The 27,707-nt window shown below is 37.2% G+C and overlaps 2 protein-coding genes across 3 annotated transcripts; one reads left to right on the plus strand and one right to left on the minus strand.

Moving 5' to 3' along the window:
• The first annotated feature begins 726 nt into the window (after window positions 1-726).
• LOC136269292 (uncharacterized) lies at window positions 727-18,973 on the plus strand. The gene is made up of 3 exons (XM_066064830.1): window positions 727-1,038; window positions 11,541-11,605; window positions 17,180-18,973. Exons 1-3 carry the CDS (start codon window positions 780-782, stop codon window positions 17,897-17,899), a joined length of 1,044 nt encoding a protein of 347 aa, XP_065920902.1. The 5' UTR covers window positions 727-779; the 3' UTR covers window positions 17,900-18,973.
• On the minus strand, window positions 17,636-27,653 carry LOC136269291 (uncharacterized). Of its 2 annotated transcripts, XM_066064828.1 has the most exons (5): window positions 27,448-27,653; window positions 23,085-23,342; window positions 22,462-22,758; window positions 18,963-19,205; window positions 17,636-18,909 (listed from the first exon to the last, which is right to left on the minus strand). In XM_066064828.1, exons 1-5 carry the CDS (start codon window positions 27,506-27,508, stop codon window positions 17,873-17,875), a joined length of 1,896 nt encoding a protein of 631 aa, XP_065920900.1. In that variant the 5' UTR covers window positions 27,509-27,653; the 3' UTR covers window positions 17,636-17,872. The 2 variants fall into 2 exon arrangements, with proteins under 2 accessions (XP_065920900.1, XP_065920901.1); XM_066064829.1 differs by lacking the exon at window positions 22,462-22,758.
• Window positions 27,654-27,707: the final 54 nt, after the last annotated feature.

A 27,707-nucleotide genomic window follows, 5' to 3' on the forward strand; every position in this document is an offset into this window, starting at 1 on the left:
CTGAAAAACAACGGTGCAGGCCTCGTACACTGCCAGGAATAGCCTATCGCTTCGAGTTGAAAGGGGGCATATCCCTTACGTACGCGATCGAACGAAAATGAAGAGCAGCTTTGAGGCTTTGTAGAGAGAATTTGTGGGGAAAAAACACGTTAGTCACACAATAAAACAGTTTAGAAGATAGTTTTGTGCGTAATATGGTGGTAAAAGCGGTTTATTTAACAAACGCTTCCTTAGCAGTGCATAGCAACGTAATTGAATGAATTACGAAATACGAGAAATAGCTAATTATATTATTGCACAACCCAAACTACCCTATTGTAAAGTAGTAATACATAGTTGGTTAATTCATAGTAGTATATACTGTCTAGTTATTCCAGATGAGTTAGCTAGCTGCATGGCGCCTGGTTTTTAGAAGTAGCAGGACTACTATTTGAACAGTAGTCCTATATCTTCTGCAAGTGTATGTATACACGATAGATTTTCCTCTGCAGCCACAGAATTATTTTATTCATGCAACAATCTAAAATAGCAGGAAATTGCTTCTTTGTACTCCAGATGCTGCAAGGCCATGAATAAATCCATCTTGAGTAATTAAAAACCTATTATAGCTGCTAACATTGGTGCTATACCATGCTGTTAGCTCTACAATACAAACACGGAAATAATTTATATACACTATACTACCTTCTATGGGGACACGGAAGGAAGCGGATGAAAACGACTTTGTCAATATCCATAAATCAATTTCCTGGAATTGACAGGTGATCTCCCTTGCTGCGATGGCTACAACGAAGTACCTCAGTATGAAGGATGATGAATCCACGTGCACCCTACCAAGTAATAGCCACTGTAAATTAAAGGGAGCTCCCTCTGTCCTATACCTCGTTGATAATATTCCGAGCGGCACGAGCAAACCAAGACTCGTGGCACACTTTCAGAAAAAGAAGAGGCACAACGGTGGTGAGGTGGTGGAAGAAGAATGCAAATTTCTAGGACCTAAGTCTGATTCAGCTTTATTGATGTTCGAAAATGCATCCGGTAAGTAAGTACGTAGGCCCTATTATAACAAAGTAGATGTAGTCTTTTGGTGTGAACTTGTGCACACAAACATAATTGTAGTGATGTTCAACAATAACTAACACCTCTCAATTAGCACCAGTGAAGTGACACACCCCATATAATGTACTACTAACATGCAACTTCTACTGACAATTTCAGATCAATACTGTATAGAGCAGTTTCAGCACGTGATCAAAATTGTATAATTTTTAATAGTTGCCATTTTGGTGCACCATGTACTGAGATACTGTAGTGGTATGGTCGGTTATGCAGTAATTAATTGTAGGAATCGTTCTGACCGTTGTGATGGCCATACGTCAAACACAAATGTTTCCCTTTGTCGACTCCCAGCAGTTACTGATCGATACGGGAAGGAGGATTTTGAGCTTCGAAAGAAACGCTTAGCTGGATTTCTAGCAGCTATCTCTAGGGATGACATTGATCCCAATTCATTAGAAGGCCATGATTACAGGATTTGCTCAAGGCATTTCTTGTCTGGCAAACCGGCTGGTTTGTACGAAGTTACCAACTCGGACTGGTTGCCAAGTTAGCATATGGGGCACAGTAAAGTCACAGCTGCTAACGATGCAGAGATTACAGCCAGGTACGAAAGAGCAAAAGATAGAGAGTGAAAGAAGGCTGTTTGGGAAGAAATTGTTGAACAGATAGGGATCATTGTGTCTGATTTAGCTGAAATGGTAGCTGTGGAAGAGTGTATGCTTATTTGTGCAGAACAGATCAAAATTGGAAGAGAGTATGTGAATGTTGACAAAGAAAAGCTGGAATGTGATTGCTCTAGAACTGTCAAAGAGTTGCAGGATCAGCTTGCTGATTGCCAGAAAGCTATTGATAACCTAATTGAGCAAGGAGCTGAACGTTTACCACCATTCTGCGAGGAAAGTTTTATGAGTGATGAATTCACTGTAACACATACTAGTTTACCTAACTTAAAGGTACTGAAGGCTGTATTTGACCATGTGAGCAGGACATTGCCAATTGAGAGAGCTACCAAATTGTCACAATTTCAAGAATTTATATGTGTAATGGTGAAGCTGCAGACAAATGCACCGAACAAACTTCTGGGTTACAGTTTTGGTGTTTCTGCTTCTACAATCTCAAGAATTCTTTTGAAGTGGCTGATACAAATGGACATTCGGCTACAAGATTTAATAATATGGCCAGATCGTGATGCCCTAAGGAAAACAATGCCAAGTTGCTTTCAAAAATCATTTGGAAAGAAAGTGGCAGTCATTTTAGACTGTTTTGAAATTTTTGTAGAATGTCCTTCCAATTTACAAGCCAGAGCAATGACGTGGTCAAATTATAAGCATCACAATACCATCAAAATATTTTTAGGTATTACTCCGCAGGGTATGGAATCATTTGTCTCAGAGAGTTGGGGTGGGCGTGTCAGTGACAAATACTTAACGGAACACATACTTAACGGAACACTGTGGTATTCTGAAGAAACTCTTGCCAGGAGATATAGTGTTAGCAGACCGTGGATTTGACATTGCCAACTCTGTGGGAGCTATGCAGGCTGCATTACACATTCCTGCATTCACGAAGGGGAAGAGTCAACTGTCAGCAACAGAGGTTGAACAAACTAGAACCATTGCTAATGTCCGCATACATGTGGAACGTGTCATCGGTTCTGTCCAACAGAGATTTCCAATTTTACAAAGTACTTTACCAGTTCATTTTTTGATGATCAGAAAAGGTGAAGAGAAACCTTTAATTGATGGAATAATCCGTATTTGCTGTGCCTTAAACAATGTGTGTGATTCAGTAGTACCATTTGACTAAAATTATGCAATCTGTAACTAATAGACAATTGTACAGTAAGCATAAGAAATAGTATTAACATATACAATAATTAATATGTGACTGGCCTGCAAGAACAGGGTATGTACAAGTTGGCACAAACTTATTTATAATGTTATGACATGCCTCACATCTTAATATGTTTTTTTACCCTTGCTATTTCGTTTCAGAAATTGTGGCTAAATTCTACAATCAGGGCAGTACCACTTTCCTTTTGGAACAGTTGAGAGTTTCAAACAACTAAAGTGAAACCATTCATATTTACAGTCACTGTTGTCATATCCAACCATGGATCCTTCCTCTGTACTTTGGCAATAGCAGTATAGTTTCTGATTATCAGTGACTGTACTCACTGTAGCATTATCCATGTCATTGTCAGTAGACTGAGAACTAGATGGTATTACAATTGTAGCAGGGGCAGGTCGGGTATACCAATTTCCCAAGATTTCAGGCAATAAACAAGTAATAAAAAAATTGCTTAGATTTCTGTAAAATGGTGTTCCACAAATTTTCATCTCTTGTTATCCATTCCACAAATAATGCAGAGTCCTCCAAATGAGACAGAAACATGCACACACTAAGGTCACAGTAACTAACATCACAGACAAACATCTGTGTCTGCACTTGATAATAATAGGCATGATTGCGATCAAGACGCAATGTTCCTTCATGTTCTTGTAAGCAACAGTTGCTGTCTACTGCTTCTATACCTTCATTCCAATGGGTAGAAGGGCATTTAATTTCTAAAACACCCTTTTCATGACATTTACAGTTTACGACTCCATCTGGTGATGCATCAATGAATGGCCATTGTGGGTTAATAACCAATCCACTCTCTGTAACAGCCAGGCCTTCATGCATTGATTTGTGTCTTTTGAAGTAAAGTTCTCTTGCTGTTTTCTCATGCTTTTGACCCCAGTCTGTTTCCTTGCTTCTGAAACTCAATTCCATTGGGTAGCATATTGATTTAACTAAGCTTTGAGCAGGGTTTGTGGAGTCTGTATGGCATACTGCCTTCATATGTGAAGAAGTAACCCTTCCCGCTTGATGCTGGAACCATAAATTTGATTTAGATTGTGTACGTGTTTCTTTTTCTACTGATTCTGCCATCTTTTCTGATACTGTCAAAGACTCAAAGACACTTTTGCATACCTCCAACAATCGGTCATACCTTAAGCCCTATATATGATTGCTTCTGAAGTAACTTGAGGACTATCGGGAAAATATCCCTGGAAGATTTTGGAACATAGTCCAAAAATTTTGGTACAAGGGACAATACACCCGGTTTTGTTCCTGCAATGCTTAAGTTCTCAAATAACAAATCCAGATCTGCATCAGTTGAGTGACAACCATGCTTTGGTACAGTCTCTCCACCATCATCACCATCCTCGGTACACTCTGGTGAAGGGCTTCTCTCCAACATCTCATCAAGTTTTCTTTTCTTGCCTTTAGCAGATGTAAAGTTGATCTCTTTTACTGGCTTATACTCAATGTTCTTATAATAAGATGGAATAAGCCACTCACATTCTGTTTGAGTACAAGGTTGTTTACCCTGTATCCTTGAAACTGTCTCCAGATAAAACAGCACTGCTGCTATATGTGTACAGACTTCTCCAAGGCCTGCCGTGCAATTGCAATGTGCACGGCAGACCTGACCTGACTCCTCCAGGATTATCCATCTCTTCACACAGCAGCCCTATGATAATTCCATCCATTCAATGATACTACAAAGCAAACAAACTGGATTACGGAGCTAGTATGCACATTGCTCAGCTCAGCTATGTTACTAAAATATCAAAAGTAACTTTATACACTTGACTAAAGTGCGTACATGAGCGTTATATTGCATACAGCTAGTATAAATGCCAGCCATACTAACCATACCTTGCGTGTGTGGCTTGTACACTTGTTAGAATGAAAATCAGCACTATTGAAACCTATAAACCATGAAACCCCCCTTAACTCAAGCTGCAATGTCACGGAAACACCATTAATAAAACAGCTAGCTGGTGCCATGACTGTAATACATGTACATTTTGTCTCTAATTATCAGCTTTAATGGATTTTTGACTTTGAAATACGATAACTTCGTAATTACAAAACGAAATAAGCTGAAATAAATTTTATTTTGAAGCGCAGACATCCAGGAACAAAATTTCATTTAGTGATAACTTGATGAAAGTAAGTATTGGTTGTTAAAGAAGATTATACAGCCCTGTGCTAACCATACGAGGTTGGATATCCCTAATAATTGTACTAGCATGATGATCACGTGATTATTAATGTTGTGCACATTGTTTGGTAGTGTGATTGCATGATCCCAAATAGTACATGGTGACAGGAGTGGGATAAACAGCTTCCTACCAGTAAAGACTTATGAATATCGACCCCCCCAAACCATTTAACTTCAAAGAACCAGACAAATGGCCAAGATGGGAGAAACATTTCACGAAGCATCTGGCCTTTCAAGCGGCGGTTAGTCACACCAAGTCAGTATGTTACTTTATCATGTATGTACAGAGGCAGACAACATTCTGACTTCTACAAATATATTGGAAGAGGAGCCAAAGAAGTTTGATGATGTTTTAGCAAAGTTTGACGTGTTCTTTAAGGTCCAACAAAATGTGATTTTTGAACGGGTGAAATTTAACGAGAACACAGTTGGGTGGCATAAGTGCCAAACAGTGCATCACCACATTATATCACCTTGCGGAAACATGAGAATATGAAGTCAGAGATGATTCATGACAGATTAGCATAGAGATTAGCATTTTTCTCAGCAATTACAAATGGATTCTAACCAAACTCTGGAACTGGTCAAAACTAAAATACGTCAAAAGGAAGCTATTGGTCAAAACAAGAGATTTTGAAGGACAAATTAGAAGTGCTACCCACAAAATAATGACCTGGAGGACATTAGGTACAAATGTAGAAATCCTACAAAGAAATCAGCAAGCATGTCAACACATGCCAAATCCTTTGTTAAAAACTGTACATGTTGTGGAAAGGGTAAGCACTCAAGAGATAGATGTCCTGCACAAGATGTTGTCTGCTTTAAATGCCGCAAGTGGGCTCACTACGGTAGTATGTGCTTGTCAAAGAGAACAACTACAGACACAGTGGAACTGCACGAAGACCCAGCCCGTCCGATAGAAGACATTGAAGAGGAGGATGATAATTTTCTTGGTGCTGTCACCACAAGAGATCAGACACAGCTAGTGGCTGATGGAGTTCAGGGTAAATGATTTGCCAGTTAGTTCAAACTTGACACAGGGCCAGAGGTCTCAGCAATTAGTGAAGTCACCTTCAACCAGCTACAAAATGTCAAAATAGAGAAGACTGCTAGGATATTCTATGGTCCAGCATTGTCACCTCTTACAGTATTGGGACATTTTACAGCAGGTCCCACTTTCAGGCATGTTTCCTGCAAGTAGAATGTATTTGTGGTAAAAAAAACCTAAAGTGCAACTTATTGGGGCTGCCTGCTATTACCTCATTGAACCTGGTATCGAGATTAGATTCATTGCAGCCCAGAGCAAGTGGGATCCAGCAATGATATTCTCAGCTTTTTCATGGCCTTGGCACATCTGGGGAGGAGTATGAAGTGTCGCTGATAAAAGATACCAATACCAAACTGCTTGCTCTCCACACAGCCAGGAATGTGCCACTGCCTTTACGCAGTAAGCTTTAAGGTAAACTTAATCGGATGGAATCATTGGGCGTCATCTCCCTAGTTTGTGATCCCTCCCCATGGTGTGCTGGTATGGCGGTCGTCCCAAATCTTCAAGACAAGTTCGAATATGCGTGTGCCTCAAACACCTGAATGCAGGGGCATAGCTAGCCAGACAGTGGTGGGGGGGGCAGGCATCCCCCACAAAACACTCAACATTGTTCATAGTTGCACCATAGTTGCACAAAAGGCTAATGACCCAATGATGGGCTAGCCAACATACGGTGTTGTATTATTACAGCTTATGTAACTAGCTACATACCTACTTCATTACTGATTGCTCCAGTTATCACTTACCGATGGAAATATTTTTGCCGAGCATCATCGCACCTGTCACAACTGTACTCCAACAAATTCGTCCACAATCCAGTAGAACTATATTGTGAACATTTTAGTACAAATACAATGTCTCACAGTTACTTATGTCAGCAACAGTCTGTGCTGCAGTCCTAGCATACTGGCATAGTATGACAAGCTCACTCACTTCAGCCAGCGAAATTCAAATGCCATGTATTGGCACGAAATCCCAACTCTATACCTTTCCTGTTAGCAGTATTTGTCAGCTTGTGACGGATCATCTGACTGACTGACAAAGTGAAAAAAATTAAACTGGCATGCCATTACCATAGGTAATATCTATGCCACTACACTGTACAAAGATCCAGTGTGATTAACTCGGGAAAATAAAGTTGGTCCATTTAACACTTTATCACCTCGTAGGTTTGTAGCATCATTGCATATCACTTGTCACTTCTGAGTTGCGACTCTTGCGAAGTCACTTTGAGCGGGTTATCTGTCTTTAGATTCGAACAAGTTGATGTGCTACTTCTAAAAACCAGGTACCATGTAGCTAGCTAACTCATCTATAGACAGTATATGCTACTATGAATTAACCAACTATGTATTACTACTTTACAAAAGGTAGTTTTGGGTTGTGCAATAACATTATTAGCAAATTCTCGTATTTCATAATTCATGAAATATTCGTAATTCGTTCAATTACGTTGCTATGCACTCCTAAGGAAGCGTTTGTTAAACAAACCACTTTTACCAACATATTAAGCACAGAAGCATCTTCTAAACTGTTTTATAGTGTGACTAACATGTTTTTTTCCCACAAATTCTCTCGACAAAGCCTCAAAGCTGCTCTTCATTTTTGTTCACGTACATAAGGGATACGCCCCCTTTCAACTCGAAGCGATAGGCTATTCCTGGTAGTGTACAAGGCCTGCACCGTTGTTTTTCAGTTGCTAAACGCCTGAAAACCTCAAGAGGAAGGTAATCTGAGGAAAGTCGTCACACCTGTATTTCAGTCCGCCAAAAAGAAATCACCTCAGAGCAAAGTTCACCTGTGCAGATAATACAAACTTCATTTCACTTTTACTTCTTACATAAAAGCTGCTTTTACCATTATTAAACGATTATTAAATAGAAAGTCACGTCCATTAACTACATTTATCACTCCCTTTGGTCATTATTGTTTCAATATGTTACCCTTTGGTATCACCAGTACCCCAGAATTATTCCAACGTCACATGAGCTCAGTATAACAGGGACTGCCAGGAGCGGTTTGTATGATGGCCGATGCCCTGATATTTGGCAAGAATCTAGGTGAGCATGATGCATATTTAGAGGCTGTATTGAAGTGCTTAGTTTCTGCAGGAGTAACTCTAACCCCTAGAAATGTGAGTTTTCTAAGTCAGAATTAAAATTGGTACACATTATATACTGCAATGGTGTAATAGCCATAAGGCAAATGCAATCCTTTGTATAAAACCACCCAAGAATGTGTCAGAAATGCAACGTTTTGTCAGTATGACCAACCAGCTATCCAAATTCATTCCCTGCAGTGCTGATCTGATGAAGCCTTTAACTGAGCTACTCAGTTCCAAACACACTCACTCTTGGGGACCAAGTCAGAGTGAGGCCTTCACAAAGGTTAAAGAAGCATTGTTAAACACTCAACTTCTCGTATTATATGACCCTCCCGCTGATACTAAGGTGTCTACAGGTGCATCTTTTGTTTTGGGGGAAGTTATCCTGCAAAGATAAGAAAGCAATCCAGAGTGGCGAGCCGTCTCCTTCACTTTCTGCACCATCACTGAGACAGAAATGCACTATGCGCAAATTAAAAAGGAAGTTCTGGTCCTTACATGGGCTTGTGAAAAATTTTCTATGTACCTGTTTAGGAGGTCATTCATCCTTGAAACAGACCACAAGCCACTGATTTCACTGTTTGGACAGAAGAATTTAGATGCCTTACCCTCAAGGGTTTTACAGTTTCATTACGTTTAAAGCAATATGTCTACCATATAATTCATGTTGCTGGGAAAGCTTTACTCACTGCCAATACCCGCAGAGAATTTTCTGAGCCCATTGATCTACAGGAGTCAGTGGAACAATTTGTCTCTACAGTAGTGGAATCACTTCCAGCAAGCCTTTGATCAACTAGAGAGTATATGTTTAAGGACCCTGAAGTGATGCAATTTTGTCAAGAAGGGTGGCCAGCCAAACACACTATCAATGGTATGCTTAAACATTACTGGTGTATACGTACGTAGTGAGTTGTCTCTTCATAATCAATTATTATTATTACAAGGTAATGGACTTGTAATATCCACAGAGCTTCAATGTGATATTCTGTGTTACATTCACTATGGTTACCAGGGAATTGTGACATGTCTACTTCATGCCTCTGAATCGGTGGCCAGGGATATCACAACAGATCAGTATGATGATACAGAATTGCAAGGAATGCTGTCAGAATTTCCAGCATTGCAGTGAGCCCATGATCCCATTCACAAATACCAAATTGTCCATGGGGAAAAAATTGGAACTGCCTTGTTTGAGTTCAAAGGTACTGCATACCTAGATTACTACTCAAGATAATAAAAGTAGCCTAACTGTCAACTACCACTACAAAGGGTGTTGTTTCTGCCATGAAGTCAATCTTCACAAGGCATGGAGCACCTGATGTGATTATCTCAGATAATGGCCTGCAATATGCTTCCCAGGAGTTTAAGCACTTTGCTGCAGAGTACAACTTCCAACACCTTACAAGCAGCCCCAAGGGAATGGTAAAGCAGAGCGAGCTGAAGAGCTTACTTAAATGCAATTGTGATCCCAATGTAGTCCTCTTGTCATATTGATCAACTCCACTCTCATGGTGTAAACTGTCTCCAGCCCAATTAGACAAATTTGCTCCACTCTGCCTGCACCTAAAGAGACATTAGTTCCCAAATGGCTTGACCTGAAAGAGTTTTGGAAAATTAATGAAAGTTTTAAGCACATCCCCCTTTCTTCCGCTATAAATCTAGTCAGTCTGGAGATCATATATTTGCTCCAGTTTGTGACCAGGGGATGACTGGGCTTCTAGTCTTGCATGTGGCATTGTGTCAGGCCTATCATCCAGGTAGGGGATTCTTTGGGTCTAGCTTGAATATCATTTCCATTTTGTCTAACAATTCTTGAGGGTGTCTAAATTCCATAAGATCTGTTTCTAGTCGCTTGTACTACCCTTCCTGGTAAAGGATCAGTGCCTGGTAGTAACAAATACAGCTCATTGAAACTTGTCGGTTCAATAGCTTTATGCCATCGGTCAAAATTTCTCTTTTGCTTCTGGTGTGAACAGACTATTATTAGCCTTGCACATGCACACAGACATAATTGTATTAGCACGATGATCACGTGATTATTAATGTTGTGCACGTTGTTTGGTTGTGTGATTGATCCCGAATAGTACAGTCTCATGTGGCCAAACCACTTTTTTCTCTTTATCATTGGCAATTGAGTAGGGTTAACCAAAGAAATGTGATACGTTTTCAAATAATAGTCACTCGCGTCTAAGCACACATATACAAACCAATCAATGTTTGAAGCTGTTTTGGCATCTACCAATGGTTAGGTCAGTTATTAGTCTTTTATTTGATTCACAGAAAAATGGAGTCTTTGGTTATTGTTGTACTATGGTAGTTTTATTACAGTGGAGTTTAAGCACATGGGGCCATAAATACTGCATACCTGTGACGTAACCACGTGATGTCTCAAGATGATTGTGGAATTCGAACCAGGTTAGACCCTTTTTCTCCCTACCCAATGACAAAGAAAACAGTGGTCTGGCCATGTAAGACTAAGTTGTAGATAATCCACTGTAATAGGTCAGAATCTTTTAACTATGATTATGATTAAAATACTTGGTAAAGGCAGAGCCTGTATGCCAGAATGGGACACATGGTCCCACTAAAGATGTTTGTGTTAACTTCACTAAATATGTTTGAAAAGTAGGAGAAAGAAAAAATCCATGGCAGGACCTGGGCAGCCTCCAACCTGCAGCCATCCGATTAATGCTCGAACGCTTACAGGAGTCCGCTGGGCAGTCAGGATATTTTCTTCTTACTATTTTCATGTATTTGTATTCATAGGAACCCTTGAGAGTGAGACTTATTATCTCTAAGTACCCCAAGTGGAACCAAATGGACATTGTTTTATTATGATTAAAGTACTTGGTAAAGGCAGAGCCTGTATACCAGAAGGCCTTAAAGAATTGATATGGACATAACAAGAAGCCAATGGTCTATCAACTTTGTTATTTAATATTGTTAACTTTTTTCCATCACGCAATCGAGATACTCTAATAGAGCAGTTGGTGATATTGCAATTTGTTGTCACACCTACTGGAAAACTAACCCAACAAAACATACTCTAAATCACTTTTTACTATAGGTACCATCATTTATACTAAAGTACATTACCATATCTGAGTGCATTATATTCATTATGTTTTAGCATGGTAACATATTATTAATACATTCTATTAATATTCATAGAAGCCTAGTTAGTATATAGTCAGAAATTAACAGTTACTACTAATAACATTGCACTGTTCTTTTATTATCACTTTAACTGGCTGTGTATGTTTCCCTACCAGAAGTGTCACAAGTTGAAGCAGTTGAACACTTAATTGATGACCAACCACTAAAACTTTATCCACTAGTAAGTTTTATAGTTGTGCAATGTGAACAAATTATATAACTTGTAGTGGTTGAATATGTGAATTAGTAGAAAATATTTAGTCCGAATTTGTGATTATACTCAAATAAACTGCATGTAAATACCATCACTTACATGCAATTTTGGCAAAGATTTCTATATCAATATCTTTGCAAGTTGTTGCACGTTCATTGTATAATTGTGCTCACATTCAGTAGCTCAATTGATTTTTATAATTTATCTGGACAACACCATTGATGTGATACAGTGTATGTGTTGGTTCACCAGACATAAATCATGTTACAAAAAAGTAAACAAACAAGTACAAGGAAAAGAAATAGGGATCATCATGCAGTATGATAGTAGTACTGTGCACCAGGGGTGGATAATAGAGCGGTCACTCTAATAAAGCAGTCACAGTATTAGAACAGTGTGTAGTGAGCTATGTAAAGATTTTTATGTACTTTGTCAGCTATTATAGAACTTTGCACCCTTGACCTCCCCTCCAAATTTTTTTAGTATACCAAGATCAAGATACTGTAATAGAGCAGTCACTCTAATAAAGCAGTCACAGTATTAGAGCAGTGTGTGGTGAGATATGTAAGGATTTTTATGTACTTTATCAGCTATTATAGAACTTTGCGTGGGTGAGATCAAAGGAAAAGGTGTACTTTAATTTCATAAAGTATACTTTACACTGGCAAACAATGCTTTATTGACCACAAAGAGTGCTTTATTGTAGAAATAAAGAACTCTTTGCAGTGTAATAAAGCACACTTTGTGGGAGTGCTTTATTATACATATAAGGCACTTTTTGTTGGCTATAAAGCACACCTGCCCACGTGCCTTAGTGCAGGCCAATAGCCTGCGACACTCATGCTAGTATGACTAATCACCCAAGCCGGTGAAGGCTGATAGCCTAACCTCACTATGCTGATTGATCAATCACCTCAGCCAAAACAAGTTCTACCACTGGATTGCTTTTATAGACATACCTAAATGTTTGATGATAGATGGGAGAAGGTAATGTTGCTGTTACGTTTGTTAATGTAAATGGACAAGTCCTGGAGATATCACGGAAATACTTCACCATGTGTCACAATAGAATCGATTGTGGGTTTTGACTGTAACCTGCCAAAATACATGATGAATGTCTGCTATGCCAAAATATGGTGAACTAAGCATGAGTTACTTTGTTAAACTAGTTTGTTTGCATCCGGGCTGCTAATAGTTCGTGCAACATGTGTTAATTACGAGTCCTAGTGTATGGTGAAGCTACACAACTAGAAAGTTCCATAAATCATTTAAAGCATTGCCTTGCTCATGCTATATGAAAAATAAAGCAGTCGGCTCTGCCTCATGCTTTATTAGCATCTCAGCTGCGTGCCTTGTACTTTATTTTTCATATAACACTCGCAGCGATGCTTTAACATATGTGACCTAAGTTTAGAAAACCGTCGATATCCACACAATTTTCAAAATGCATTTTATTTGTTCTTTGTTTTTTACAGGTACAGAGGAATGGACTAGCTAAGTTTCAACTTTATAAGTTAAGCAGCGTTGGAAATACAGCACTAGACAGCTGGACAAGCAAATAAATTGATATGTACAGAAACTATCGAGAAAAGAATCTACAGGCGCTTACATAAACCATCATAATTTACTGATACAATGGCATATGGAATTGAATCTTTGCTCATTGTGTTCGCCATGAATTTGTGCATTCACCAAGGTATAGTTTTTGCCCCAGGCATGCTTCTGTGTTCAAGAATGAAGGAAAAGTCACTGAAAAATGATTGTTGGTAAATTCTTTTGTCACCGCAATGTAAACAAACATCTGTAACTTAAAATCCTTTCGTGTATGGAGATGAAACAAAGATTTGTGTACTCCCTATGAACAGGCGAACATGATGATGCCCAGGATTTATCCATTGGAGGCTTAATTCGCCCACCAGTGAAGTGATAAAAACATGTGTAATTTTTTTTCTGGAGCTTGCATTTTTTACCCATAGTTTTTAAATGCGTTTTATTACAAAAGTACTATTGTGTGTGTATCAACGGTTTTCCAAAATTCGGTCACATATACTAAATGCGTAGTTGATGAGGTGGGCAGCTATTGTCAGCCTTTTTTTTTGGTCTCACCTTACCAAACCAGGCAATGTAGTGCCTCAGTTCATTTTGACCCCCCCTTTCCGTAAGTCTGGATCCACCCCCCTGCTGTGCACTAGTTGGAGTCATGAAGGTTTTGACTTTTGTGGTCAAAGGTATCACCCTAAAACCAGCCTCAGTTTTCCTTCATGACAGTTTCACAGTATTGATTAGGCATAACCAAGTCCATAAATATCTTCAGAGCAACCCCAAACCCCTCCAAAAGGTTTTTATGTAATTAAAAAAATTGTCTACTTAACAGGATTTTCTGCTGACTAACTGACTGGCTGACTATTTCCTTCACCCAAGCATTGGATAATGCTACAGAATTGATTTCTTCACTTTTCAACCCTGCTTCAGCTCAAGATGTGCCTTTTCACCAACTGCAGCAGCTACAATGTACACACATCATGGACATACTTTTGTCCTCCGTTCTTTTCACTGGCAACACAAAGGTATTGATTCATGGTATGGTTTCCCTGTGATTGCCTATCACACTTATCACCCATGTTTTCCGCAGCAACTGGATTGATTGGAGAGACGCTTCTCGTACTGTTCTTCATGTGTAATGGGCAGAACATTGCTGAAAACAAAGAGCAATGGCCACTTCACCTTTTCAGTAATTGATTGTTGGGACATGCGTTTAGATACAAATTAATTTTATGGCATGCCTGGTGTCATTCTTTCGTATGGTATGGTATGTGCTGGTTTTTTAGTCATAATTATGTTATTACAAAAGGACTTAGAAGGAAAAATTAGGAATTTCGGGATCAAAGAAGGAAAAAAAGTGGTGGAACAAGGTAATAGCTAAAAAGTGGTGAAACAAGAGAGGTTGCCCTATACCTGCAGATATACTAGTGGACATTAAATCCCAAGGTTATAGACTGAAATTAATTGTCCACTAGTATATCTGCAGGTATAGACACCTCTCTTGTTTCACTACTTTTTAGCTATTACCTTGTTCCACTTTTCTTCTTTGATCCCTAATCTAACATTTTTCAAAGTACCTTGGTATGGAAGGCTTAATTTTGGCCTATCAAGCCTTCATGCTTTTATTTGCATAATACAGTAGTGTGTTGATAATGAGAGCTAGTGCTACCCAATTGTCTAAGTTGGATCACATGCAGCACCTTGTTGAACAGTTGTGTTATACACAGTTTACACTTCTTGAAAGGCATCGTCATACTGCAGCTATATTGGTTGGTGTATTGTGTTAGATGAAATATGTTGTGCAAGGTTTTCATCATTTTAGTCTTCTATTTCACTGCCACGGAGATCCCAATGTTTGAACATTAAATATTTCGAGACCATTTGTGACCCGCTGAGCAAAAACCGGTCATTTTAGTACATTCCTCGAATTCCATTTTATTGCATCTCTGTAATCTATAGTAACAAAACAGTGGACAGCCAAAGTTTAAGCCTTTTATGATGAATGGTCTTGGAGTTGTGGCGTTTGACAGTTGGAACAGTAATAAACTCAATTTGTACAGCAACAATATGGGAAATAAATTACAGGCGCTTAGATAATTGATCATAACTCACGATTGAAACAAGCTATGAAGATGGAACTTGGCTCAATCTGTGCACCATGAACTGGCAAATCAATCAAGGTATAGTACTTTCCCTGTACTTCTCCGCATTGACAAGAAAGAAGGCCATTCCAACTAAGAAATGACAACGCTGAACATTATTTTTACCCCATTGTACATAAACGCCCATAACTCATGTATCCTTTGCTGTGCAAACACGAAACAAAGATTTTCTTATTCTCCATAAACAGGCAAATCCAGTGGTGTATAGGTTTTATTAAGTTGAGCTTAATTTCAGTGCGTATGAATGTGATTAAAGCATGCATAAATTTTTCATGTAGCACACATATTTTTGCCCTGTGTACTTCAATACAGTTTTATGACAAAATATAATTTTGTGAAAACAGCTGGTTTTCACTCTGTAGGTCACATTTTAGTTGGCGAGTTCCCTTACAACTACCTCCTTAGACTGCAGTTTTCTTGCAGACATTTAGAATAGTACACAACTAGATAACATTTGTTCTAATGTTTGTCAGAATTGCACTCACAAGTAGCATGCAACATGTTATTTGTATTAAAGTAATTGTTTGAACAGGTATGCAGTTATCGTAAAAAAGGGAAAAATGAAAGAAATTAATAAACTTAAATTCCTAAATTTTCCTTCTACTTAATTGTAAAATAGAAAGCAATGAAACATTTCACTTGTAGCTATACATACAGTGGACATTTAATTCCTACTTCATATCAGGCTGCATGTAACTGCTGTATATGACTGATCATAAAGTACCGTATAGTATTGGTAAAAGACTTTGGCAAATTTGATGAATAGAGCTTCAATCACCAAAATTTTCCACCATTTTTTAGTAGCCATCACATGAGCAGGTATAGCGAGACCACATTGCATCACTGAAATCGGTCCTGCAACATTTTAAACTACAGTACTGGCTGACAAGAAATAAGGAAAAGGGTGTAGTTCATCTCCTCATGAGGAATTCTCAACATTTATAACACCACCGAATAGCACACTGGCACATGGTACTTTATATAGAGATAGCATACTTAATTTTGCGCTCCTTTATAATCTATCATTTGTTGGATCAGATAAGTGTTCATTATTTAAGTAATTAAGGTGGGTCCCATTCACCAAAGATTTTTCTGCCAATTTTTCAATAGTGGGTTTTCACCAAACTTTTTACCATCAAAGTTTTTTTAGTATACAGTACTGAATTAAATGTCCACCGTAGTTGTAGATGATCCTCCTTGTTTCATTGCTTTTTCTATGATCCCTACTAAAATGTAAGATTTCCTTACAACTGTAAATCAGATTGGAAGCAAATTTTCATGGATCACTTCTTGTCATGAAGTAGTGATTCTCTTTTAGAACAAAATATACACAAACTTTTTATACCACAATTTAATACTCTAGGTCTATACACAGCATATCAACTTCCAAAGCAGTTGCATTCTCCAGCAATATTGGGCCAAAGACAGTGGTGTAAAGCATTAATTATCAACATTGTTTATCATCTACTCAATAACTTGCATGTATCAATTATCATCCAGTTTGATGCCAATAGTCCAAATCAGCAACACGGATAAGGTTCATTATGCTACAAATACCATTTTTTCATGTTGATAATAACAAACTAGGGTATACAAATCAAAAAATACACAAACCTCTTGTCATTCACCAACTTTACAGTACAATGTGATAGAAGTGGATTTAAACTAGTAGGACAACAAAAAAAGGGCAACTTAGTGATCAGTTTGAATTAAGACAATAATATAGACATCAAGTTGGCTGCGTGGTAACAGACAATAGTCAACGATAGATTGTTTTTATATACTATACATATAAATGCAGGGATGTATATTGCTCTCTAACATTTCTTTTATGCAGGTAACAGAAACAGTTACTATAGAGATTAAAGGTTCTTCATTTGTTCAAACTCTGATATTTTCAAAGGCCATGCAAAACATAATTCAAGCCGAAGACCTTCAGTTAACAGCCAATGACTCCAGATATTTGTTAACAGGAAACTGGTTGAGCATTCAAATATTTCGTGATCGCTTTAAAAAGTCAATGGTAGATGAACTATCTAAGCATTTCAACACTGAGGTTCTTACTGACCCTCGTCAAAATGAAGAAGCAGCCATTAGCTATCCAGAATCAGCAAGAACTGTCCCTAATAATTCCAATGGTGGCATTTCTACTGTTGTATCAAACCTTAGCCCTGATGAGTCAGCCACCAGCCAACTTGATCGTAGCAGTGAAGTTGCCACTGACCAGCCAGGATTGAGAGAAAATGTGTCAGAAGATTTGGTAGGTAGCATTTCTGCTAAAGAATATAACCTCAATCCTGACATCCTTGCTTTAATGGAGAAGACAGGAGCCTACCAACACTCAGCAGTGTCTTATGATCAACAGACAATGACCATCAACATTGAATGTGACGACGCTACAGAGAAGGAGAAGATAAAAGAGGAACTATTTACTGCTTACCGTGAGCTGATGATGGGTGGTAAACTAAAGGAACATTCGGTATCATTCGGTATCATTCGGTATCATTCGGTATCATTCGGTGACAAGAGATCATTGGTTCTTAACAGCAACCAATGATCTCTTGTCACCAATCACTGTTAGCCTGTCACTTGAAAGGATGATGGATGCAGAGTGTGTCTCTTCCAAACTTGACCGTAAAGTAATCCATTCTTTACTTTTAAACAGAGGAAGAAGCATTTTAGGGAGATTGAATGGCACACAGACAGATACAACTTGCTCTTTAATCTTCTTTGCTGCATTCACACCATCATCTTTTGAGCTACACAAAATAACTAGTTGGCCACTATGATCAAATGTCACTGTCTCAAAACTTTTTAAATAGCTCTGAAGCAAACTGTTGCCTCTGGTAGTTGATAGAAACTGAACAATATCATTGGAGATGTCAACTGTAGTGCAGGACATGACATAATCGTCTACAAATACAAAATCTTCCTCATCCTTCACCTTTTCACTAACAGAAATGCTACAATTCCTAGATTTTGATTTAAAATGAAACATGTTCAATTTTGACTTCAAGAAGGGTAAAACCTTGCTACCTTTTGAGTCTGTATTAACATTTTGTAATTTACATAATTGATCTTTTAAATCATCAACCATCAGCTTTTCTCCACTTATCACAACACTCAAGTTTTCTTCATCAAACTTAATGTCAGCTTGTGGGTGACTTTCTGTACAATTAACAATTAAAGAAAGTACAGCAGTTTTAAGTTCACTGGAAAAACTAACAGTTTCTGACACTAAACTTGTCATATATGACTCAATGGCTGATTGGCAAGTAGCCTTCCAGCCTTCTAGACCAGGACAATGATTTACTGTAAGTTGTTCCAACTCCATGTCTATGGAAATATCTGCACATAAAGGTGTAAGCATTTCTTGAATCCTTTTCTGGTTTTTCTTAACACAATTGATCAATGGCTTGGAAACCTTCATAGTGAAAAATTCCTGTTTTGGTTCTACTTCAGATGAAGAAGCCAACACTGACAAACCTGGTGATGTTTTACGCTGTGTTACATGATCCACATCTTCTCCCAGTGGAAAACAAGTTTTGTTTGGAAGTGACTCAATACCTAAAACAAACACTTTTACTATACAAAGGTTAATATTTAAAATTATTACTCACTGTCATCAATTTCTGAATGCACAACACTTTTTTCCTTGTCAAAAGTCTCTCTTTCCCTGTAACAATCAGTTTCTGAATTGTTACTGTTAGCAGCACACCTCTCCAGCCAACGGTTCTCAGTACATCTTTGTGTAGTTGTATTTTCAAAAACATTGTTGGCTAACACTACTGGACGTCTTGCTTGAATATGAACATTGTCATCCAATGGAATGCTGAATATTTTGGTCATTACATTGTCGAGACCTAATAAAGACAATGGTGTTTGTAGACATTGCTCTGACCAAATAAATCAATTAGGTTACATATGTACAACAATCATAATTGCCACAGTGCATGTTCTCCTAAAAACAAACTGCATGTTAAAGAAGATATGTGACCGGATTTGCAAAAAGGTACCTTTTCCACACATTTGACATACCAGCAAACTAAATGATGTAACATTTAACTCCTCATACCAATTAACTTGCTTTTAGTATCAAAATGTAGCCAAATACTGTAGTTACATTCATTGAAAATTTCAAGCAATTATATGCCATGATCAAAAATTATGAAGATTTAAAGTCCAAAAAAATGGGTCAAATTTTGTGTGTGAAAAAGGTACCTTTTTGCAAATCCGGTCACATATATAGCTAACATTTGGTACAGAAGTTAGGCAGCAGTCCACCAGGTCTATCACTATACGAATTCAAGGAAAATTTTTAGTATAATAACTATACCAGTCCAGTATATGGCTAAAAGCTTTTTTCTTGTTTCTGTCATATAGTTTTATACGTATGCACACAAAAATAGTAAAAAGGTGTGGCCGCCTGGTTGAAAAAGTTGTAAAAGCAAAGGCAGCCAAGAAATGGCTGCAATAATGTTAATACTAATAAATTTTAATAATGGTATGGTGCTTTATTAATATTACTTTTATTAGCATTATAATTTCAGACATTACTTGACCACCACCTTTAATTTCACAACCTTTTTAACTCAGGCCTTAAAAGGCCAGACCCTTTTTCACAGCTTGGCTGTTTGTGTGGATTTCATTCCTTTTTAACTCTATGTGGTCCCAAAACCAGCTACATATATAGCCTGGCTTTGGGGTTTGTTTTAACCCACATTTCTTTATCTATTGACACAATATGACTATGAAGACAGAATTTATTATCATATTGCATTGCATGTTTTATTTGATATTATTGTAATACTCTAATAGAGCACACATTTTGTTTGAGGAATTCTAATAGAACACACCACACATAGACAAACCTATAACTTCCATTGACTGCTAGTATGAAAGTGTAAACTTTCACTGTTAAATAGATTTTTCAGTTATAAAGTAAAAATTAACTGAAGTGTACAACTGTGTAGCAGCGGCTCAGTGGTTAAGGATTTGGGTGTTTAGTGTGAAGGTCCTTTATTCGAACTCTGGTGAGTTTTCTTCTTAGCATTATCCATGCACTATATTTACCTACGGTGACTGTTCTATTAGAGTATATCAACCCCACGATTTACAGTTGTTTGGGTTTTGCTTTGTAACTCTGCAGCTGTTACTTGTTTGATTTTCAAAATTTCAAAAGGCACTGCTACAATGGCTATCCTATGTACATACAAACCAAATATCAATAAGTGGTTAACCTGTAGCCATGACAAAGTTCACACAAATAAATGTTCATAGAACTGTGGATAAGCTTTATTCATTACAAACTTAGTACATGAATTCACCTTTCTATGCTATCATTATTTCAAGGATATTGAATTATGCATTTGCATTTTATAACAAGTTTCACAAAGTGTACAAAAATAATAACCTAGGCCCCTATACTGAGACCCTTGAAAAGAAGAAAAAATCAAACTTTGGCTGCCCATATCTCACGAATGGCTGGAACAAATTTAATCAAATTTGCTGTGTAGCCTACCTTACCTGGCAGACAATGATAACACAAAAATGCTGTGCTTTGGAGTAGGGACCATTGAGCTATGCAGGTATGAAAATCACATTTTATTTCTTCCTGTCAATATCTACACATGTGTGGCACACTAGCTTTCTTGGCCACATGACACACTACTATTATTTTGTCCTCTACATGGATTACCATGGACTTTAACAATATCAACTAGAGAACTATTCATGATGTTGCATACACAGCACATTACAGCAAAGGGGAACGCAAGACACATGACAGACCACTAAATTTGGCTCATATCAAACTTCTTTTAAACATGTAAGAAACTTTTTACACTGTAACAAGTCTAGTGCTGGACAAAATCATTTGAACTTCAATAATTATCTATCAGTAAGTAATCAGTCGAAGTAGGCATGGAATATACATATAACAAACATAATTATGTTGAAGCAGCTTCGAGACAATTCACAGGTATACACACATTATACACTATTGCACTTATTACAAGTTAAGTGTGCACAACATACAGTACTTTTGTGGTGCAAATGGTGCAATGAATACTACAATGACTCACATCATGATCAGGTAGCTAGGAAATTCAGTATAATTTAATATATCACTTTGAATTTGACACTAAAGCGCCAGTGTCACAGTTATTTCTGCATTCTGAACAAGGCTATCCAGTTACATCACATATGAAACACTACAATAGTACTGTATAATGGGATCATGAACATATAGGCTGTTATGGCCAAAAATATTACCCCAAAACCAGCCTCACAATACCTTCATGGTGTCTTGGCAGTATTGGTGTGGTATAAGCAAGCCCAAAAGTATCTACAGAGCAGCCAAAAACACTTTCAAATGTTGCCACAGAATTTTAATATTTTTATTTAGCACCATGAACTTTCTTAACCAACCAACTAAATATAACTGCCTGCCTTGCCTGATGCCTTCAGACAAACGCAACTCAACAACCACTAAGGCTACAGGGCTGATTTTTTCACTGTTAGACGTCGCTTCAACCCAACTGTGCCTTTTGGCATACCATAGTATGTACAATCCATTCATCATACTTCCAATGCATGCAGCATCATATTACATTTCTCATATTGTGTAACACTGTATACGAAACATATTGGCACTTTACTTTTCAGTAATAATTGATAGTTGGGGCACACATTCATACATAAAATTAATTTAATGGTATGCTTGGTGTCATTTTCTCTTTGATGCGGTATGCATGGATTCATTAGTCATAAGTAAACAAACAAGAAGGAAAATGAATTAACGAATTTTAAAGTTGGATTAGGGATCAAAGAAAAAAGTAGTGAAACAATGAATGTCTAAAAATAGTGAAACAAGAGAGGTTGCCTATACCAGTGCAGATATACTAGTGGACATTAATTTTATAGTCCTAATTCAGTCATGGTTATAGAAGTGTAGGGATTAAATGTCCACTGTTCACTGGTATATCTGCAGGTATTAGCTATTCCCTTGTTTCACTACTTTTTTTTCTTTGATCCTAATCCATATTTAAATTCTCAATTTTTCCTCAGTTATATAGATCTTCAGTTAAAACACTAAATTTTAAGACTGCATATACTTACCACCAGGTGGCATGTTGTCAGGCTTAAAAGTAACCACTACTTCAGTATTGTTACAATCAATAGTATAGTCCCCATCTTCACCATCCAGTTCAGTGATATTATCAATATATAAGAGTAACACTTCATCTTGTATAGTTTGAGGAACATTGTCTAATATCAGAATATTATCAGAGTTGTCATGTGAATTAGGATCATCACTTGTAACACTCTCAATGGTACCAGTGGAAGCTACCAACTCTACTTCAACTGTACCACCCACAATCTTGTGAACTTTCTTCTCTGCTACTCTAGCAGCAACTGCACAACATACAGATCCCATTAATATATACCTGCATACACGTATGTACATGTGTATGTCACCACATTTGAGGAGTGACCCTTTAGCACATTGGACAGCATATATAATTATATTGATGAAACATCATAGTTGAATATTATTCAGTTGATCGTGTCTGTTGTGGAAATCAAGCCTGCTGTCACAGACAATATAAGACCAGTTTTCCAGACTCACAAATGTGCAAATAACGTTTTATAGCTGTGCCAAATACTAACAACAGTCCTGCGTACTATACCATAACACCAATCATTGAATTTGTAGCTATACACACATAATTATTCCTTACCATTTGAATCAGCAAATGAGATGTAAGCTTGTGTCCCATTGAGTATAACATTTGTCACATCTCCTCCACCACATTTCCTCTTGTTAGTGAAGTAAAGTTTTAAAACTGATTGACTGTGAGAAGCTGACAATCCTCTAACCAGTACAATATCCATAACATCACTAGCAACATCTATTGGGTCTCTGTGTGGAACTAGCTCTGCCACCACATCCTGTCCTGTTACTGTACAATCTTTCTTCTCTACAACATTGGTAGAACCTATCCGGCAACAGGAAATACTAGGATAACATTTTCAAACATAAGTGTTCAAATTCTCATCTGCTAAACAACTAAGGAGTGCACAATTGTCTTTTTATAGCTATTTAAAAGACGTCATGATAGTTTGATTTAAAAAACCATGTATATAAAGCAATTTTGACTGGAGTCATTTGCCTATATGTTATCCTGGTATTTCCCAGTTGATGCTGCACTATAGGTATAGGCAAACTAAAGTTTTAGTGAAAGAGTGTAGCTATGTGGACTTGAATTGTATGAAGGTGTACTAAATTCTAAGCATGCAATATAATATCCAAGAGCTAAAGAGAGACTATGTAGTTGTGGCCACAATTTTTGATAAAAATAACTTACTCTCCCTCCTCCTCAGTCTTATAGCTATGTGAGATAGTTCTTCTTTACACAGTCTTTAGCCTGTGATATTAACTACAGAAAAATCTGTTTCATTAATTTTGTGGTATATTTCAATGCTGCAACTTGCTGAGCACCTAACTAAATTTTAATAAGGTATATTTCACTTTAAACTCTGATATGGATTGAGGAATCAGTACAGAGTGACCCCACATTATGAAGTTGAGTATAGAACACAATATGCCCCATAGTACTCATGCATGGTAATGCTGTTGCAAGACGCAATAAAAGTTTATAGGGAATAAATTACACATTAAGGGACTGCATAACAAGCCTTATGAATATCCTATGTTTAACTGCAAACAACTTGTCACAGGTACAAGATTTTATGTAGAGCCTTGCTGGTAAATACAAGTACATAAGGGGGATCTATATATACTAACTATATTATTGCTTTAGTTGCTACCAAACAACTTGCAGGTGCAACTGACTCCACTATTCTGGTTAAACAGTTTTCATTTTAACTGTGGCATTCAGTCTCATAAATCACTATTCCCAAAGTACAGTTTGTTGTTTTGGCTGTATTGCATTGTATGTATTCAGACTGAGGAATGTAAAGTTTCTACCAACTGTAAAACTTTACAGTTAGAAGCCAACAATCCAAAGCTATCCACATTGTAGCTGAATGGTTGCCCCTGGATATGCAACTTTAGCAAGCTCAACATTTTAGAATAATACACAATCACATAGTTGTGAATTGGAATGTCACTTGTACGGCTTAGTTCATATTGGAAGCCAGGGTAAATAGGTGACATTTTGAAATTTGATGAGCATTAAATCATGCTGTCAATGAGCATTCCACACATGCATGTGTACTTTTCAGTTTGCTGCATGTGAACAATACAAATAGCCTCAAATTTTGCTTCTCCTAATAAGTTCATAGCTATTCATTAATATTACTATCAGTGCTTGTTAGCTATTTGTCTTAACTAGTATATGTACCCCTGTTTACCAGACATACCCAGTGTAAGGAAGCTGTCCATAAATGGCTTTATGAAGCCACAGACTAGGGAATTTCATTTTGTATGCGTATCACTCATTACCACGTAGCAAAAGCATTACTTAGGATCATGTAGATTTGGTGGTTATAGTACAATACCGACTAACAAGCACCATAAAAATGTGAATGTTTTCGAAATTGCAGTATTTAAAGTAGCCATAAGTTTTAAACTAGTCAATGTATATAATTATGGTATCAAAAATAAGCATTATTTTGATCAAAAATAAGCATTATTTTGATCAAAAGAGCTCGAGGTTGATCATGTTATATTCTATCACCACATTGAAAAGTCTAAAAGTACTTCTTGTATACTATACACACTAGAATGTAAAGCTTATGCCCTCTTTGTTTTGTATCATGGCTGATATCAAGAGTTATTAGTGGAATTCTTGCTGATATGAAACATCTACATAATATCTTGTTAAATATTACTCATGTTCAAATATCAAATGGGATTTGCATACAGCACCAGCATAGAAAGATAAACCATTTACCATATGATACAAAATTTTGGTGGAAGAAAACTTTGGTGAATTGATTTTAGTAAGTCAAAAAGTTCTTGTAGGAGAATGCAATATATACATATTGATTGAGACAAGCATTCGCCAAATATATCCTATCCACCAAATTCTATCCATCCAAGTTCTACCTAGAGTTAAATCATCAAATTCTTCTCCAACAAAAATTTTGTATCATATGGTTCCCATCTGTCTTTTCATTAAAGTTGCAGTTTTATTGTAAATAATTCGACCTCTTGTAAGTTAACCAGTGATTTTGTCCAATAAATAGAATTCTGAGCAACTTAGAACTTCAGGTCCCAGTGGAAAAGTATAGCTATAGAAACATGATAGTCTAGAAACATGATAGTCTATAGACAAATTCCTTTAATACAACGGAGTACACTGTTATAGTTATATAGCAAATTAATATACCATGTCTTCAGATTTTGAAATTGGTATGTAAGTTTTATAATTCTGTATTAGTACAAGTAATAAAATTATCCTGGTTAGGCCATTATTTTTTGTTTAAGCCATTCCAAAGTGATTTTCCAGTTTCTGTCCGCTGCCTGCATAGATTTCTTGTCAGCAAGATAATTCTTTTAATTTATTTAGTTTTTATCATACTGGGAAGACAGTACTGCAGGAAAAAGAAAGAAATCATTGCAATTTACAATTATAGTAATTAATTGTAAACTGACATATATACGTATACCCGGTATTCTAAGTACCACAAGATTGCTTAGTCTATTCTTATTATAGACATGAGTGAACACAAGGGGTAGGCAAGCACGAAGTTTATACTTGACTGTTTTACCTATGTTAATTTGCAGATAACAGTTATGGATTGCCCACCTTGTAGCTATGTAGTAGACGTATACAAAATACGTATATAGCTAGTTGCGTACATGTTGCCCCTGCTTACATGGCAAAGTTTGTTTGGCCAAGACATGCAGGAAACAGGAAATCAGTTGGTGTGGCCTTAATGTTATAATCTGCAGTTTTGAGCATTATTTAGCTTATCATTAGCTATCTGGTGAATTTATATCTGTCAAGCATGTTGCCTTTATCATGCTACAATTGGCCATGGCCATCTGAGCTCCTTATCTGCTATCATTAATACATGAAGAGAGGATTCCAAGTCGTATAAGACCACTTGAGTAGCTGAAGTAATCTGCCAATGGCAGTACTATGATGACCCACCCACTGCACTATGTTTTGCAGAAAACCTGATGACTAGTGGTCTTAGCTAACTTCTATCCCACTGAAGCCCTACATCAAAGGGAAAAAAACTGGGAGTATATATAGCAGTTAAACTCCAGGAATGGTAGTTGAACTCCAGTGCATATATGGAATACTTACACATTCAGTTAAAAGAAGTGCAATCAAAGCAAACTGAAGCCATATACATTGTAAAACTACAAGTTCAGCAAAAAAATTGAAGCCATACATAGCATTCAAATTTAGGGGACGCATCTAGTAGTTGTCCGAGTATTTAGGACACGTGTCTAGTAGTTGCCCTGAGTATTCAACTTTAGGGTACACGACAAGTAGTATTAGTGTTAGGGTTAGGGTCGGGTTCAGTTCAATTCTTCACCTTTAGGTTACGTTTTTCTTACTATAGTTGGTTCAATAGCTGGTACGGCTTATTGAACTGACTTTCGGTTCAGTATCCACTGCCTTTTTCTTTAATATGAGAGCCATTAATGATTAATAATAATATAGATTTAATGTATATACCTCCATAAGTGGAGTATAATCGTACATATCTGAATCACAATTATGATTGTGTATGAATGTATATTAACATTATTTGTTGTCAGTTAATTACAAGTGTGTGCATGTGTGTGTGTGCAAGTTGACTTGAAAATTGAAAAATCTTTGATAATTTGGAACACATAGTAAACGCAACCTTTGATGATGATTTTTAAAACTGAATTTACTTGACTGTAGCTGAGCTATCTTTTACTAATTAGTTGATTCCTTTTTGTATAACTAATATTATAGTTTTTGTGTATAAATTTGTAAAGATCGGCGTCTACCTCGGCCTCTACAGGTTCCTTGAACCTCCTAGCTAGACTAGACTCACTAGAGCAGCTGCCTTTCATTTCGATGAGTACACGAGACTAAATACGAGTACAGAGGGTTAATTAAATTTGCACATACATTGTAAATGACTTACTTTCTGAGGGTCTTCCTTCTACTTCGTCTCCAATTACCGGTATGATCGTGCCTGAACTCATCGTCTTCGAATCTCCACGGTCTTAATTAATGCTTCGAGCAAACTATCCGGCATAAGGCTGTACCACAGATTCTCTTTCAGAAGGATCTTGTAGCGTACCACAGGTTTTAACTAACGCTAACTCTCATCCTCGCTCTCATCGTCGCGGCAAGGGTGATGTGTAATTATGATGTAATCCTGTATGGGAAAATTTCGTAAAT

Source organism: Dysidea avara, chromosome 10, assembly GCF_963678975.1.
Source record: "Dysidea avara chromosome 10, odDysAvar1.4, whole genome shotgun sequence".
Classification (NCBI taxonomy): Eukaryota; Metazoa; Porifera; class Demospongiae; order Dictyoceratida; family Dysideidae; genus Dysidea; species Dysidea avara.